The sequence below is a fragment of the Chrysochloris asiatica genome, unplaced genomic scaffold, assembly GCF_000296735.1.
Source record: "Chrysochloris asiatica unplaced genomic scaffold, ChrAsi1.0 scaffold00174, whole genome shotgun sequence".
NCBI classification, from domain to species: Eukaryota; Metazoa; Chordata; class Mammalia; order Afrosoricida; family Chrysochloridae; genus Chrysochloris; species Chrysochloris asiatica.
In genome coordinates, this window is record NW_006408692.1 from 3,772,637 (window position 1) to 3,791,517 (window position 18,881).

General features: G+C 38.4%; 2 protein-coding genes across 3 annotated transcripts in view; both read right to left on the reverse strand.

The window, feature by feature from the left end:
• LOC102841908 (signal recognition particle 19 kDa protein-like) overlaps positions 1-9,208 on the reverse strand; it is a 40,767-nt gene extending 31,559 nt beyond the window's left edge. The window contains exon 1 of the mRNA XM_006871807.1: positions 9,129-9,208. Coding sequence (XP_006871869.1) covers positions 9,129-9,208 — 80 coding nt within the window. The remainder of the gene's footprint in view (positions 1-9,128) is intronic.
• Positions 1-18,881, reverse strand: part of NTN4 (netrin 4) — a 193,008-nt gene that overhangs the window by 115,107 nt on the left and 59,020 nt on the right. For both annotated transcript variants that reach the window (XM_006871798.1, XM_006871799.1), the window contains exon 3: positions 10,221-10,499. In XM_006871798.1, the coding sequence (XP_006871860.1) occupies positions 10,221-10,499 (279 nt within the window). The remainder of the gene's footprint in view (positions 1-10,220; positions 10,500-18,881) is intronic.

Below are 18,881 nucleotides of genomic sequence, written 5' to 3' on the forward strand. Positions count from 1 at the left end.
AGTAATTGATGGTCTGTTTCACAGTCTGCCCCTGTCCTTTTTTTCACTGATGATATGGAGCTTTTCCATCATCTCTTTCCGCAGACAGAGTCAATTTGATTTCTATGTATTTCATCTGGTGAGGTCTATGTGTATAGTCATCTCTTACGCTGTCTAAAGAAGGTATTTGAAAAGACCAAATCATTGATTTTGCAGAATTCTATCATGCAATGTCCAGCAACATTTCTATCACCAAGGCCATATTTTCCAAGTACTGATCCTTCCTCTTTGTTCCCACTCTTTGCATTCCAATCACCAGTAATGATCAATACATCTTGATTGCATGTTTGATCAGTTTCAGATTGAAGAAGTTGGTAGAATTCTATTTCCTCCTCACTGGCTTTAGTGGTTGGTGCGTAAATTTGAATAATAGTAGTATTAACTGGTCTTCCCTGCAGGCACATGGATGTTATCCTATCATATGCCATTCCCAGCATAGTAAACCATGTGGTAATCAGATTCAAAATGGCCAATACCAGTCAATTTCAGCTCACTAATGCCTAAGATATCAATGTTTATGCATTCCATTTCAGTTTTGACAACTTCCAATTTTCCCAGGTTGATACGTCATACATTCCATGTTCCGATTTTCAATGGATGTTTACAGCTGTTTCTCTTCATTTTGAGTTGTGTCCCATCAGCAGATGAAGGTCCCACGGGCTTTTCTTCCACGGGCTTTACTCCATTGGTGTCATCACTGTCAACTCTACTTTGAGGAGGTAGCTCTTCCCCAGTAACATTTTGAATGCCTTCCAACCTGAGGGGCTCATTTTCCGGCACTATATCTGACATATCTGACAGTGTTTCTCTGCTATTTGTAAGGTTTTGTGACTAAATATTCGGAAGTAGTTCGTTACTCTTTCTTCCTAGTCTGTCTTCATCTGAAACCTGTCCAGCGTGGGTGACTCTGCTGGTATTTAACATACTGGTGGCATAGCTTCCAGAATCACAGCAACTCACAAGCTACCACAGTATGACAAACTGACAGATGAGTGGTGGCTTCTAAGCCTTCACTCAATATACAATAAAAGCTTAAAAAATATACGTATGTGTGTGTGTGTGTATATATATATTATATGTATAATGAGCTCTGGGATCGTAGTGGTTACGAATTGGGCTGCTAACTTAAAGGTTGGCAGTGCAAAACTACCAACTGTTCCATGGGAGAAAGATGAGGCAGTCTGCTCCCATAAAGATGTGCAGCCTCAGAAACCACGTGTAGGGTCACTATGAGTCGGAACTGACTCCATGCACTTAACAACAACAACAACATATATTTCTATATATTTATGGCTCAGATGTTGCTGGAGTCCTGATGTGGTACTGTGGGCTAATGTGTCAGACTGTAAAGTTGTTTGAATTGCAAGGTCGGTGGTTCAAGCTCACCAGCTGTTCCCTGGAAATCCTACACAGGGTTGCTATGTGTTGGAATCAACTCAACAGCACTTAACAACAACAACAACAAAATTTTGTTGGTCTTGCAATATTCTATCATGTGATCTCCAGCATCATTTCTATCACCAAGGACATCATATTTTCCAACTTCTGTTTCCAACTTTGAATCCAGTTACCATTAATCATCAGTGCATTGTACTGGTCTTCTTTGTAGGCACATTTATATTATCCTATCACAGACTGTGTTGTTGTTGTTAAGTGCCGTCGAGTCGGTTCCGACCCAGAGCGACCCTGTACAGGGTTTCCGAGGGTGTAAATCCTTACGGGAGTAGAAAGCCTCATCTTTCTCCCGCGGAGCGGCTGGTAGTTTCGAACCGCTGACCTTAAGGTTCGCAGCCCGATTCGTAACCACTACGCTACCAGAGCTCCTACCAGTCGCTCCGCGGGAAAAAGATGAGGCTTTCTACTCCCGTAAGGATTTACACCCTCGGAAACCCTGTACAGGGTCGCTCTGGGTCGGAACCGACTCGACGGCACTTAACAACAACAACAACAATCACAGACTGTACTGTATTTCAACATAGACCTTAAAATATTCTCTTTAATTTTAATGCTTACTAAGGCCTTATCTGTGAAAAAATAAAACCAACGCCCTTTTGAAATTCTGAGAGCAATTATTGTTGTTAACTGCTATTGAGTAGGTTCTGAATCATAGCAACACTGTATAGGGTTTCTGAGGCTATAAATCATCGGGAGAGCAGAAAGCCTCATCTTTCTCCCATGGATCAGCTGGTTCGCAGTCAAGTGCTTATCATATGAGCCACCATGCTCCTAAGAACAACTGAGTCAACTAAATTATGTGCCTAGTAGTAGCACCCTGGTTGTTGCTGTGTTATCAATTTGATTTCTACTCACAGTGACCCGATACAACAGAGTAGAATTGTCCCTAGGTGGAAATCTCTCAGGAGCAGATTGCCAGGGTTTTTACCTGCAGAGACACTGGTGGGTTCTAACTGCTGACCTTGTGGTTAACAGCTGAACACTTAATCATTGTGTCTCCAGGGCTCCTTCACTGGAACCCTTAGAGATGTAAAAATGAAAGACAAGTGTATGGTGGCTCTGCATGATAACACATGTGTTATCTGTATGGTAACACATACATTGTACGAACCACAAGGTCAACGGTTTGAGTCCACCAGCAACTCTTCAGGGAAAAGATGAGGCTTTCTGCTCCTCCGGCAAAAGATGCACAGCCTCAACCTTGTACAGGGTCACTGCAAATTGGAACTGACTCGAAGGCACTTGATAACAACATAGGCTTACTAATTTCATTATTATTATTATTGTGTATAAAATCTTTGATAGTAGAATAAATGTAATCAAAATGGTTATTTTTCCATTTGTAATATGTGAGCTTTATTAAAGCTACAAAACATATTTTGCATGTGTGCTTTGAAACCATAATTTTCTATCTAAACAATTAGAGAGACAAGCTAAAAAGATACCAGAATTCCATACTACTAAAAGCAAAATCCTCAATATTAGTTAATAAATTTGGTTGTTGCTTGCCATTGAGTCAATTTCAACTCATAGCAACCTCAGGTGTTTAACACAGAACTGCTTTATTGTGGCTAGGGTTGTCAGGCTATTTACCTTTTAGAAGCAGATCACCAGGTCCATCTCCCAAAAAGTCTCTGGATGGGTTTGTACCAACAACCTTTCAGCTGGTAGTCAAACAATGAATCATTTGTGCTACCTAGGGACTCCTAACAAATATTATTGTCCTTTTTTTATTTCCACTTTTTCATTCCATTAAGATATTTACATTGTTAAGATATAATACAATTGAAGTCCTAAGTCTATTATTTAAGGTTTGAATGCCAAGGTTAACAAGACTTTTTCTTACTATTTGAAATGGTTGTGAATTTTCTCTATCTTCTGGAATTATTATAATAAATTATTAAATATTTACTAATTAGATATTAAAGTAAGTATTATACTAAAACACACGTGTGTGTTTTAACTTTATGGTTCTGGTCACTAATAGTTCTTCTTAGAAGGTGAAATGAGGACTTAAATGACAACGTGTCTTCTACTGAATATAATTGTTTGAAGATAAATTAAGTACATTTCCAGCTTTTACAAAATTAGTAAGACACAAATGAAATATCATAGATATGAGATCCTGGGTTGTGACCCAGAAGTCAGATATCTATATGTAACCTCACCTTATCTCTTTCCATTTAGTTCCCTTGCCCTATTATATTAGCCTTTCAGACAGAGATCTGACTCCAGCTCCCAACTCCCCACCAAATGGATCCAAGCATGTGACATTGAAAAGGAAATATCCATAAAGGTATTTGCAAAGTGAGATGCATCTTGAATATCTGGAGGACACTTTTTAGTTGAAAAAAAAATCCAAATTGAAGTTGTTCCCAAGTTTTTGAGAACATGGTGGCTCTATACAATAAGCACTGAACTGCAAACCACAAGGTTGGTGGTTCACACCCACTAGCTACTCTATAGGAGAAATATAAGGCTTTCTGCTTGGAAACCCTATACAGGGTCACTTGACAGTACTTAGCAAAAATCCTACCTTTAATCCTTGGAGTCCTAGTGAGATGGTGTAGGATAAGCACTGGACTGTGAACCACAAGGTCAGTGGTTCAAACCCACCAGTTGCTTCTCAGAAACCCTGTATAGGGTCACTATGAGTTGAACCAACTCAATGGCACTTAACAACTAGAAGCAGCTTAATCCTGTTAAACTCATTTTGGTACCTTAGCAATGCCCAATGTAGTCCTGAGTATAATATATGTGCTTCACATTTTTTAAGGTACATTCAGTCAACTATACTTTTCTATTGGCTTATGTTTTATTTTTGGAGACATTTGCTCTGACATAAGTATTTTAGCTTTTAGGTACATATTTTTATTCTTTAACTTTTCTATGGCATAGTAAAAGGTCTACAAATCAGCACTGAAATGTTCTGGGGGAACCATTGAAAAGAATCCCACAGAGAATCCTTTCATGAATGCAAGTTATTTTGTAATGCCTCTAGTTCTGAAATCTTCCGGTTTCCCATTCAGTAAATAAAGAGTCATCTCTGGCAACTTCAGGCATTAAAACAAAGTGTGTCTTCCTGGCCAGAGAGAAAAGAAAGCAAGGGTCCTTGGGAAGTTTTACAGTCAAAACACCACAATTTTCAGCATGAACATATTTCCTAGATTGTCCCACTAGTTGGAAACACAAGTAGTAAATGCAGTACAATCAATAATTCTGTATGCTTTCTCTGTCATCTGTAGTAACTCACTGCCGAGGGATTACTGAAAAAGCCATACACACGAACACAGGAAAACTGAACTAAAAACGCTAAGGTTATGAAATGAATTGAGAGTAATCTGACATTAACTGTATCACATTGTCAAGCTTATATCCTGTTAATATCAGGAAATATTAGGAATACAACATAGTGCCCCTGAGGTGACACATTCTTCCAGGTCTTAGTGTAACAAATGAAATGACAGGAGTTGTTGGTGGGTTTCATTTGTAGTAAAAATAACTTAGGACTGGAGAGGGAAAGAAACATTATTAGATCCAGAAGTCTCTGTTCCTAATAAAACCAAATAAACCCATCAAAGATCATGTCATACTCCCAAAGATGTTGTTGTTAAGTGCTGTCGAGTCAATTCCGACCCATAGCGACCCTGTATAGGGTTTCTGAGGAGCAGCTGGTGAGCTTGAACCTAGGCACTTCTAAATTATTCAGTTTGTACTGAATCCAAATTTATTGCTTTTACTCTTTTTTCTTGTACTTCCCTGTGGGCCATTTCACTAAATGTTGAATGGAACACATGAAATTCTAATTTCTGGTTCCATATTAAAATGTGGATGATTTAGATAGATTATTTATCCCTATAAAAATAATCTTTTTATTAAGCATCTTTTCTTGAGGGCCTATTGTGGGTGGCAGTGGGTACTCTGGATGTAATTGTTATATCACTATGCCGCAAAGCAAGGAATTGAATCTTTCTGAATCTTAGTTTTTCTTTATCTGGAGAATAGAAATAAAAATACTCTCTCCCAGGGTTGTAGTAAGGTTCAAGTGAATGCATGTGAAAATCAAACCAAACCCATTGCCTTCAAGTTGATTTCAACTCATGGCAACCTTATGTGTTAAAGAATAGAATTGTTACAGAGAGTTTTCTTGGCTTTAATCTTTATGGAATCAGATTATCAGGCCTTTCTTCCTTGGGCTGCTGGGTGAATCTGAACAATCTTTAGGTTAGTTGTTGTTGTTGTTAACTGCCGTTGAGTCGATTCCAACCCATAGCAACCCTGTACAGGCTTTCCAAGGAGCAGTTGGTGAGCTTGAACCACCAACCTTGCAGTTCAAATGGCTTTGCAGTCTGGCGCATTAACCCACAGTGCCACACTAGTAGTCAAGGTCAAATCTTATATACCAGGTAGAGTCAAAGAACTTAATAAACTATAAAAATAGCTAACCTTTGGTTGTGGAAACAGGGTTTGCTCTCTCTTGCCCTCATTTCCCTCTTCATTCATCTTAGATTCTGTGGTCCATCATGGTCATCAACTCCTTGAGCACCACTCATTTCTGTTGCTCCTCTTTCTTCTCTATTTTTTTTCTTCTTGACATATCTCAACCCTGGTTACACTCAAACTCTCTAACAGCACAACAACAACAACAACAGATGTCTGTCAGGTAAGCTTAAACTGTAGCTGTACAATTTATTAGCTTTTGGAAAGTCAGTTAACATTTCCAAGACCCACTTCCTCTTCTCTGGATGAAAATGATGGCGCTAAACCAATCACTTGTTATGAACACTCAATTAAAGAACTATTGTAACATAATAGCATAAGATCTGGAATGCAGTAAGCATTCAATAATTGGTAACTACTGTTAGTCCGGAGTTCTGGTATGGCACTGTGGGATAATGCACTGGACTAAAAGGTTGGTTTGAACCACAAGGTTGGTGGTTCGAACTCATCAGCAGCTCCAGAAACCCTATACAGGGTCACTATGAGTCGGAACCAACTCGATGGCACTTAACAACAACTATTGCTACTACCAGTATATATAATCCCTGATAATTTTTATGCTGATAAATCTATAACTAATTTAACAAAAGCCAAACAAAGACTTTAATATAATAACCTTATAAAGACGCTCTGGTGGTGCAATTGTTAAGCACTCGACTGCTAATTGAAAGGTCAGAGGTTTGAACCCACCAGCTGCTTGAGGGAGAAAAGACCTGGCCCTATGCCCCTGTAGAGATCACCCACTGCTATCTAGTTAATTCTGACTCACAGAAACCCTATAGGGTAAAGTAGAACTGCTCCATAGGGTTTCCAAGGCCGCAGTCTTCACTGGAACAGCTTGCCACATTTTACTGCCTCGGAAACCCTAAGGGGCAGTTATACACTCTCATTCTGAGTAGGAATCACTTTACAGCACATAACAACAATTACAATAGCTGTATTTATTACCTTTAAATCTTGTGTTCTTTTCCTCAGTACTTTAAAAAATCCAGAGTTTTCTAATGATACTTTTGGTTTATTCACAGTAGAATAAAACAGTTTTCAAGAGAAGATGCGTACTGTGGTATAAAATCTGTTCTGAATTTATATAAACTTGATATATGAGATAAGTAAAAGTAAATATAGAAATAAATACATGCAGGTTCAGTTAAAAAAAGCAAACATTTGAATTGAAATTATACAAAGGATTCTAAAATCTACCTTACATAACTAGGTAACTGAATAATATTTTCATCAAACCCTATTATATGGCTCTACAAGTCTCAGTGTTTATTCCTAGAATTATAACACTCAAGTAAAAACATTGACATTCTTTTATAATGAGTTTCTGGTTACAAATGAGAAATTCACCTTAAACAAGTGTAGTTCAAGCCACTTAAACAATTCTCTATGGTTTTCTAAGGTGTTTGCATTTTCTAGTGGTTTATATTTTAGCAAAGCGGTAAACCGTTACATATGTTACATTACCATCCATCAGCCCCCCAACAGCTGTAAAATCACCAGCTGCTGGGAAAAAGAGAAATAAATGAGTCCTCTACAGCTGCAAAGAGAAAAACCTGGAGTCTAAGTACAGTTTGTCTTGCCAGAAGGCTCCAGCCTTGTAGCGTGTCAAACAGCACATAAGCCCTGATTTATTTTTGTTGTTATTGGGGAAGTTGCAAAGGTAACTGAGATAATAGAAAGTATTATCTACTATAAATTCTATTATCTGCTTTGTCCCAGGCACTGGCATTGACTATTATATTTTTAAATCCTCACAAATAATGAAGTAAGACACACATTCTCACAATAATTACGTAAAACAGATGCTATACTAAGGAATCCTCATATGGCACTGTGGGATAAAGCACTGGACTGCAGGTTGATTTGAGCCACAAGGTTGGTGGTTCAAATTCACTAGTTGCTCCTTGGAAACCCTCTATAGGGTTGCTACAACGCAGAACCAACTCGATGGCACTTAACAACAACAAGGGTCATTGAGTTTGAATAACTTAGTTAATTCTATCACGAGTCAAATCCTGATTTGTGTGACCACAGTGCTGGAGTTTTAATAATTATTATGCTGTTCTGCCTTAGAGAAAAATGAGCAGATGAGGAAACAGTGAAGTGGTGAGGCTTCAATGAAACAAGAGCATATGGCTGGAGGTATGGAGAAGGTGGTGACTGCTCTCAAAGACACAGGACTATTTCACAGTAAATGATGCTGCCAACTTAGAGCCCACTTCTTACCTCTTTCTATTCCATTCTCCCTAAGAAACAAAATGACACTAAAATCTTATATAACTTAATCAAAGTATAATTTCTTTCAATCACTCTATCATTAACCATTAAACATGCCAGCTCATAAAATCCAATTTCATTAAATAGTTACTTGTCCTACTAACACAGTTAGCCATAGATGAAGTAGCATTGTCTATAAAGCAGTGGTGATGAGACCAGTACACATCAGAAATACCTGCAGGGCTTGTTACACACAGATTTCTGGGCCCCACATCCATGTTTCTGATTCATTAGGTCTGGGGTATGGCCTCAGAATTTGTTGGTCTAACACATTCCCAGGGATGCTGATGCTATTAGGATCCTGGGAGCACAATTGGAGAACTCCTTTTATAAAGAAAAACTGTGCTAAAGAAAGCTAGATTTGTGTACATATGTCTATGACAAGTTAATTTGTAGAAGGTAGCATTTCTTAAGAGGCTCCCTCCCATTCTACAGACATGATTGGTAAATCTAATTTTTTAGAACTGGTGTCCACAGATAAACAAATGTGGGAGAACAATTGACCTTACACTATGCTCTTAATCGGGCCAGCAAACATAAACAAAAGACCCCAAACAGCAAGACTTGTGCAGTTTGCTCAGAAAGGCAATTATGAGGATAAGGATATCATATTCAAAAGGGGCAATAATTTCCAAATTTAATGTCAACTCTTTATAATCCAGAAAAAAAAACATGCATAAAAATAAGATGTACCTAAACTTAGGGGTGGAAGAAATCGGAAAACAAAATCATTCATATTTCTAATCATAAGTCTCTGTTGGTCCTTTTTTTTTTTTTTCAAAAAGAGAAGAGATAGCCAGGCATCTCATGGAACTGGATCCCTGGAAGCCCACAAGTCCCTGGTCACTTTTCACCCCTTGCGTGGTTCCAGCTTCAAGTGTGGCTTGGCCTGGCCTGGTTGTAGGTACATGCTGTAGTTACAGTTACCATCCATGCTGGAGTTCTGGTGTGGCAGCCTAGGATAAGCACAACTTCAAAGTCGGTTTGAACCACAAGGTCGGTGGTTCAAACTCACCAGTCACTCCTTGGAAACCCTATACAGGATCACTATGAATCAGAACCAACTCAATGGCATTTAACAACAACAACAACCACCCTTGTTACTGAACTTGAATTGAATATGAAAACTGGGTAGGAGGATGCCACAAACCTATCATATTTAGAAAGGAAATTACTTCCAATTTTAAAGAAGCTTGAGATTAGTAAAACAACAAGATTTCAATTCCATAGGTTCTTCTAGGATGGAGATTTTCCATTCTGCCATCACTGTAATCTTTCATCATTTCCCTATTCCTAGATTTCTCCATTCAAACACCCCCCAATGAGCACCAACTTCTCACTCAAGTAATGCACCAGCCCTGAAACTACAAAGCACACACAATCCCTGTCTTCAGGGATTTCATGGTCTTTTAGGAAACTCAAATAAGGAAAAATTCAGCAGGAAGCACAATAAGATGTGTTAACCTAGAGGAAAGACAGTTTAATTCTGCCTTAAGGTGAAAAGGAGTCGGGCTACTGTTCAAAAGAAGAGAATTATTATTTGTTCTATTGGCTAGGCAGCAAAAAATAGCAGCCATTAAATTGAGGTTCTTCTTTTTTTCGCTTTAAAATCCACTCAACAATAGTCCCCATTTACTGTCAAAACTGGCTTCTGTGTGATAATACCCCTACCGTGATTATGCCAGCCTCTTACTGCTGCTCACCTTACACTTACTATCTGAAGGCTGGAGGACTAAAAACTGGCATGGGTATTTTCACTGAATGAGGAAGCTGTTTATCATGTTTGAAGATTATACAAGTGAATAGGTGCTTCACAGGATGGATATAGAGGGAGTCAGTAGAGGAAGAAACAAGACACACTGTTAGGTGCATACCAACTCTTAAGAGAGCTAAGCCAAAGGTAATTTGTGGTTTGTTTTTCTTAGGGAAGATCTGGCTTTACATACCACATGGAATGTTCCTGGTGCCTTGACAGGTCTGAAGTCATCCACAGGTACACACTGGTCAGCGTGGCCATTACAGAAGCAACTTCCCTTGACAATGAAATCATAGATTGCATAGTGTGTAAAATGCTGAGGCTTTGCATTCAGGTCATTTCTCTGACAGGGACAAGACTGTTGTTTTAGTAGCTGCACACGGAGGTTAGTGATCTTTAACTGCTCCTGAACTTTGGCACTGTAAAGGTTCTCCCCAACATATGGTGGTGACAAAGCTCTGAAAATAACCTGTGAAAAAACAAAAAACAACAAAAAAACCATGTGCATATAGGTCTATAAATCTGCAAACAAACCCACAGTTGTTTGTCTACTATAGTCCTGGTTTTGACCTTTTGTATTCTGGGAGTGATAAGATAACAGAAGGTTTTTAGACCTGTATCACACCTGGGCAGAGCTCCTTGCCATATCAAAGAGCAGGTGTGCTTACCTGTTTGGATACAGAATTATAAACATAGTAACCAGCAAAGACCTGAATATTGAGATGAAGCTAGCAGGTAAAGATCTTGGGGAAGAGCCTTTTGAGACAAAAAGAGCAGTAAGTATAAAGGCCTTGTTGCAGAACCATGCTTGGCTTTTTTAAGGCCAGTGTGACAAGAGGAGGTAGGAGAGTAGGGCAGACAGCTCTACACTACAGATCATGTGCAGAGTCTTTTGAAGGTCATGGTAGAACTATTCTAATTGTACTGAGAAGCCACTGAAAGACTTTAGATAGAGAAGTGATACGATCTGATTTACAGTTTTGTTTTGTTTTTTAAAAAGATAACCTTTGCTTCTTTGAGAAGAATGGATTATAGAGGGTAAAGAATAGAAACAGGAAGATCCGTTTAGAAAGCAATTACAAAATCAAGATGCAGGAATTTCTATTTCTAAATGAAGATTGACTCTTTCAATATAGGAACTTTGAGAGACTAATCAGCTATTAGTTGGGACCATTACTGCTACAAATGGAGTCCTGGTGTGATGATGCTGTGGGTTAATGTGCTGGACTGCAAAGTCCGCTTGAGCCACGATCAGCATTTCCTCAGAAACGTTATAGGTTGAAACCAACGTCATGGCACTTAACAACAACAACAACTGCTATAGATATTTTTTGGTACTTTTCTAAAACATTAGGTCATGTATCTTGGAGGAGTGATGATAGAAAATGTTTCTCGTTGGACCGCTGTACAAGATAAGGCTTTTAAGTATATTTACTGTTTCCTGTGTATTATTGGACAGGTGAGGTATTCAGGATAGGTGATATTCAAGTGAATATTTTTTTCATGCCTCATCTCACCTATCCTACCACTAGAGCTCTCTGGGACATATGTGTCCCACACAATCAAACTCCATCATAAATTTAAAAACATTCAATGGTTCAGCATGAATTCCATTAGCAAAAAACAAAACAAACAAATCATATCTGGTGGTGGTGGTGGTGCGCTAGAAAATCAGTTCCGACTCATAGCGACCCTGTATAAGGTTTCCTTGGCTGTGAATCTTTACAGGAGCAGAAAGCCTCATCTTTCTCCTGTGGAACAGCTGGTCCTTTCGAACTGCTGACCTTGAGGTTAGTAGCCTAACCCATAACCACTTACTTTGGTAGTGAAAGAGTTAACTTCCTTATACTGGTTTTCCCCGGGGTTACAAACATCTGACTTATGAACCAAGCCCCATAAAGCGTAGTCTATTAAAATTTGATGTATATACAATGATTCATAATAACCCTGGTGTCGCACTGTGGGTTAATGCACCAGACTACAAAGCTGTTTGAACTGCAAGGTCGGTGGTTCAAGCTCACCAGCTGCTCCTCGGAAACCCTATATGGGGTTGCTATGGGTTGGAACTGACTCAACACTCAGCACTTAACAACAACAACATAATAACCAAAGGGTGCTACTTTGCATTGTGCATCATAGCATTATTATTATCATTACTGTATTATTACGTTAAAGATATTTTGGTATCTCTGGAAGTATTGAAAAAAAATTTTTTAATGCTTAGAAAGTTATATTATATACTATACACTAAGACAAACATTTGACAGACTGACATTATATACAAACTGTACCTAACTATTTCAGCTTATATACAAACTACTTCAACACACATTTAGGAAGGGAACTCATTTGTAATCCTGGAACTGCCCGTGTAGGGTCTTAAACAGATTCACATTCTGCATTTCATATTATAGTACCAGACAGTGAAATATAAGAACTTGCACTATAATAGTAATAATAAATAACTGAATAATTAACTGGTATTAGGTTTTCTGCTCTTGTAAAGATTTATAGCCTTGGAAACTTTATACAGGGTTGCTATGAGTTGGAACCAAATCCAATGCACAACATTCCTACCACCATCTGTAGTTCTAGACTCCTGGAGTGGTACAAATGGTTAATGCACTTGGTTCCTAACTGAAAGGTTAGAGGTTCAAGTCTACCCAGAGGCTCCTTGTAGAAAGGCCTGGTGATGTACTTTCACAAACTCAGTCACTGAAACCTTATGGAACACATTCTACTCTGACACACATGGGCTTGAATCAGAATCAGCTTGAAAATAACTGGTTTTGTTTACTTTCTATCTATTTTGGAACTTGCAAAACTTAGAAAAAGTTGTATATTAAACTCAAAAAATATGCTGCCTCATTTATACACATGTACAATGGTAGAAAAACATATTATGGGATAAAATTTTCCAACAAATATTGTGTCACAAATTTGAGAGTCAAAATAGAAATAATATATTTTTCTTTCAGTAGCCTAAGTTAGATCAGAGTTTTAGATTTTGAATTATTTGGGGGGAAAATGGAATTCATTATGTACTTTATGTAAGACTTTTTTCAATACGCCATCCCAAGTACTGGCATGTCTGTTAGACATTCATGTAGAAAACTTGCTCTAAATAAAATAAATGCTGTGGCTACCTCCTATTTATCAACCACAGTAATGCAAGGACATGAGAAAGGATAACCAGTGCTTACCAGATAAGTACTCCACTGAGAAGTCTATGGTGTATTTCTCTGTGCTGTCTGCCCACCCTTCCTTTTCCTGAACATTTGTAGCGACTGTTTGCTCTGTCTGTTCCTGTCCTGACATTTACCCTAGTTCCTTCTCCTCTCCCCACCCCATCCCCCTGGTCCCTGAGAAACGTCTAGTGAATACAAAGTCAGAGGAAGATCTGTCAAGGTTTGGAGGGACTTAGAAGCTCTTTTGCTTCCAGAACCCAGCCTGTAGAAGCTGAATGGTCACTCTGTGCCTGGTGCACATGACACCACAGTTGGCATGCTGATAGCAGCAGGGAAGGGACAGCGTGACCCCTGAGGCTACATGCTGGAAAGGAGACAGCAGAGTGCTACAGACACAAAAGTGAACGGGAATTTCAACCATGAAATCTTTTCTCCACAAAGGAGACGCCTTAATCTGATACCCTGGGAAATAGATCTACCCTGCATCAGGAAACAGAGTACGCCAATCCAGATGCCTCACACTTCTGGCAGGTCGCCCTTTGGGTACCACCCAGTTTTTTCCTCATAGTACCCAAAAGAAGCCTGCATGGCACTACCGAAATGCAGTAAGAAAAGGTGCAGAAGTCCTCCATGTCACTTCAGCCATCCCCACTGTTGGTTTGGATGTGTGAGCCCATCACAGCTCCTCTGTCCCTGGTTGCTTCTGAATACACACTCCCAACACGATACATTTGAAAAGCAAGAGGATGACTAAGATTAAACTTATTTTGATATTTCCAACTTGTTAGTGTTACTGACCAGGACTTCATGATCTTATTTTTTAAATAAAAAACAACATTTTTTAAAGTGACAAATAATATATTTATTGCAGAAAAATCTGTTACTCAGGATATTAAAAAGTGCATATGATCCACCCCCCAAAAAACCAGGGGTACCAAATCAGTAATATCATTCCAACTGAACTTCTGTACGTATGCAGAATGTAAACAGCGTTGTTTTAATTGAACAATTGTTGTAAAGTGCTGTCGAGTCAGTTCTGACTCATAGTAACCCTATATAGGGTTTCAAGGTGTGACTGGTAGGTACGAACTGCCAACCTTGTGGTTAGCAATCTAGTGCTTATCTAGCCACACAAGGACTCCAATTTAACAAAACCTTGTGAAAAACTTCCCAAGTCTGTATAGACATTTCTATGTCAGTAGTTCTCAAAGTGTCACCCCAAGGCCAACTGCATCAGTGGATAAGCTTGTTAGAAATGCACAGTCTCGGGCCCTATTCCAGACGTAACGAATCAGAGACTCTGGAGATGGGGTCCACAATCTGTGTTTCCGCAGTACTTCCAGGCTACTCTGATGCATAATTCCAATTGGAAAACAGTGCTGCATCATTTTGAAAGCCTGCCTAGAATTTTATTATGTAGGTTAGATATAATTTATTTAGCCAGGCCTTTATTGTTAGACATCTAGGTTATTTCCAGCTTTTTAGTATAACCAACTGTGATGAAAAGGTAAAGTTTTATGGATATTTCTAATAAACTCCCAAAGATACATTCTCAAACTTGGAATCAATGGATGAAAGGAAATGCAAAGTTTAAAAGATATCTGACTTTCTGACTGAATCATGATCCTTGTCTACTTATCTTTGGAATCTTCCCATTTCTCTGGTCTTGTCTGACTTCCGCCTAGCCTCAAACGTAGCCTGAGGCTCTAGATTCTTGGCTCAGGTTTTGCCAGTTCTTATGCCCCGTTGTAACAGAGTGATCCTTGAAAAGTTCAAAACAAGTTAGAATCACATATATTTCCCCCGCCCCTCGAGAATACTTACAAAATCTCTCAGTAAAAACAGCATTCCATATGTCTTACTTATGCTCTGATTGAAATGGAAATTTAAACAGTATCAACACAGTATGACCAGAATAAGGAATAGAGTAAATATAGGTACATAATAGTCTGGTAGCGTAGTGGTTACGAATCGGGCTGCTAACTGCAAGGTCAGCAGTTCGAAACTACCAGCTGCTCCGAGGGAGAAAGATGAGGCTTTCTGCTCCCGTAAAGATTTACAGCCTCAGAAACCCTGTTCAGGGTCGCTATGAGTCAGAACTGACTTGACGGCACTTAACAACAACAACAACAATAGTCAAAGAGTCCTGGTGTGTCAATGTAGGATAAGCACCAGACTGCTAACCACAAAATCAGTGGTTCAAACTCACCAGCAATTCCTCAGAAACCTTATATAGGGTTGCTGAGTCTGAACCAACTTGACAGCACTTAACAATAGTCAAGGAAATCAGTTTTACAACCAAAGTCTTATCTTACATATTGCTTATTGCCTGTGTCAAATTATAATAATTGAAGAAATCTTGTTATCATATTTGAAAAGTTTCTTTTTAGCTGCTAGTTTGCGGAATGGTTCAGGTCCAAGCTGATTGTACCCATTCTATGAACAATCAGCCATTCTATGAAGTATCCCCAGGATAGCAGTTTCACACTATTATATTGTTTGTTGTTGTTGAGTATTGTCGAGTCAGTTCTGACCTATAGTGACCCTGCGTAGGGTTTCCGAGTAGCGGCTAGTGGGTTTGAAGCGCCAACTTTGCGGTTCAAACTCACCTTGAAGTCCAGTGCATTATCCTGCAGCGCCACACCAGTTCTCCATTTGTCTAATATCTCTACACTCAGTCAGTATTCAGAGTGCTGGGATTTTGCCTATCTGGTTAACAGCTGTGTTCCCAGCACCTCCCACAGTCTCTAGCATGTTGTAGCATTTCATAATTACTGTTGAATGAATGAATGAACGATTTCTTTAAATATAACTATAAAAAGGAGAAGCTAAGCAGAAATTAGGGTGCAGAAAAATAAAGCAAGATACTATCACAAATTCTGCATTCTCAATGAATTTACAAGAATTTATAATCCACTTCAAAATGGTTTTATGACTCTTTGCCGCATCTACTGCGAGAATGAAGACCATTCTTAGCAACCAGACTGTCAGCATTCCAGAAAATTTCAACATCAATCTGAATGGACACATAGTTATTGTGAAGGGTCTCAGAGGAATCTTGCAGAAGGATTTCAATCACATTAATGCAGCACTCAGTCTCCTTGGAAAGAAAAAGAAGAGGTTTTACGCTGACAAATGGGAACGTAGAGAGGAATTGGCTACAGTTTGCGTTCTCTGTAGTAGTGTATTCAACATGATCAGGGGTGGTACACAGGGCTTTTGTTTTAAGATGAGGTCTGTGTATACCTGTTGCACCATAGCATCGTTTTTCAGGGGAGTGGGTCTCTTCTTGAAATCCGAAATTTCTTGGGTGAAAATATATCAGTTGAGTTCAGATGAGGCTGGATGTTGTTCAAGCCCAGAAAGATGAATTAATTCTTGAAGGAAATTATGTTGAATTTTTATCAAATTCAGCTGCTTTAATTCTGCAAGCCACTACAGTTAAAGCAAGGATGCCTAAAAATTTTGGGGTGGTATCTATGTTTCCCCCAAAAAAGGAATCGTTCAATAGGTTGATGAATAAGATCTAAGCATTCATTGTCCAGCTACGGAAATGAGGCCAGATGATTTCTAAGACATTTTTGATGCAATAAAATTCATCTAGCCACTCATTGGAAACTCTATCCCGGGTTGCTATGAGTCAAAAACAACTTGGAAGCATTTAACAACATTAAAAAAAAAAAAAAAATGGCTTTTTTGTCCTTTAGCAGTACACAAGATCTTTCATATTAGGAAAAGTATCAGAAAGGCAGGCACAAGTACACAAACAAATACTAGGTCTTTTCTATAGACTTTGGTCTAGAGTGTTTTTTGTTTGTTTGTTTGTTTTTTTAATGAAAGCTTCAAGATCATAATTACAGTTTTTTTATTGTTTTTTAAAACTCTAGACATCTTCATGTTCTCAACGATGTTTTTCTATTCCTTCGATTTATGCTTTTATCTTTATTATTTCTTACCATCTGTTTACTTTGGGTTTAATTTACTCTTTTTTGGTGGTGGTGTGTCGTGGAGTCAGTTCCGACTGATAGAGACCCTGTACAGGGTTTCTGAGGCTGTAAATCTTTACAGGAGCAGAAAGCCTCATCTTTCTCCCGTGGAGCAGCTGGATTCGTAACCACTACGCTACCAGAGCTCCTTTGCTCTTCTTCAGTAGTTTCTTAAAGTCTTTCATTGACTTGAGATTTGCTTTTTCACTCCATAGTTCTTAGCTGCACCACCAAATTTTGATGTTTTGTTTTCATTTTCATTCACTTCAAAATATTTCCTAATTTCTCTCCTGGTATCTTCTCTCACCCATGGATTATTGAAATATGTTTTATTTAATTTCCAAATATTTGGAGATCTCCAGTATACCTTCATGTTATTGATTTATAATTTAATTCCATTGTGGTAAAAGAACATAGTTGTCTGATTTGGATTCTTTTACATTTATTGAGACTTGTTTCATGGCTAAGAATATGGTCAATCTTGATAAATACTCCTTGAGTACTTGAAAAGTTTGTTGGATAGAGTGTTGTACAAATATTCATGAAGACAAGTTGGCTCACAGTGTTGTTTAAGTCTTCTGTATCCTTAATGACTTTCTTTCTACTTGTTCCATCAATTATATTTATAGAAAGGCACTGGGATTTTTTACTATAATTATCCATTCATCTTCTTCTTGTAGTACTATCAATTTGTGTGTCATGTTTTTAAAGACCTTGTTATCATGCACATTAACATTTAGGATAGTTATATATTCCATGTATTGACTCCTTTATCAGTAGGAAATATTTCTCTGTATTCCTTGTAATAGTCTTTCATCTGAAATCTATTTTGTCTGCTAGTAATATACTCACTCAAGCTTTTTTTTTTTTTTAAATTTGTGTCACCATGGCATATTTTTTACTTTTAACCGACTTGTGTCTTTAAATTTAAAGGCTTTTTGCAAGCTATAAAGTTGGATCTTGCTTTTATTTTTAAAATTTCATCCAATCTGATAATCTATGGCTTTAATTGAAATGTTTAGATTGTTTACATGTAATATAATTGTTGATATGCTGTTCTTAGGTGTTGTTGAATTGGTTCTGACTCCTAGTGACTCTGTATAGGGTTTTCGAGAAGCAGCAGGTGGGTTTGAACCACTGACCTTGTGGTTAGCAACAGCACCACACCAGAATTTCAACAGATATGTTATTGTTATTGTTTTTAAGTGCCATCAAGTCAGTTATGACTCATAGCAACCCTGTATAGGGAATCCAAAGAGCGGCTGGTGAGTTTGAACCATTGACCTTTTAGTTCAAACCAACCTTAGGGTCCAGTGCATTATCCTGCACTCTAGTTCTCCTCAACAGATATGCTGTTGCTGTTACTAAATGCCTTCGAATCAGATCTAACTCACTGAGATCCTGTATAGAGTTTATAAAGAACAGCTGGTAGCTTTGAAATGCCAACCTTGTAGTTCGCAGTCCAGTGATGACCCTACAGAAACACACCAGGAGTTGCGTTTAATATATGTTATTGTTGTTGTGTGCTGTTGAGTCGGTTCATAGTGACCATGTATAGGGTTTCTGAGGAGCGGCTGGTGAGTTTGAACCACTGACCTTGCAGTTGAAACTGAACTTGAGATCAAGTGCTTATCCTACGGTGCTACGCCAGGGCTCATATACATATACATATATGTA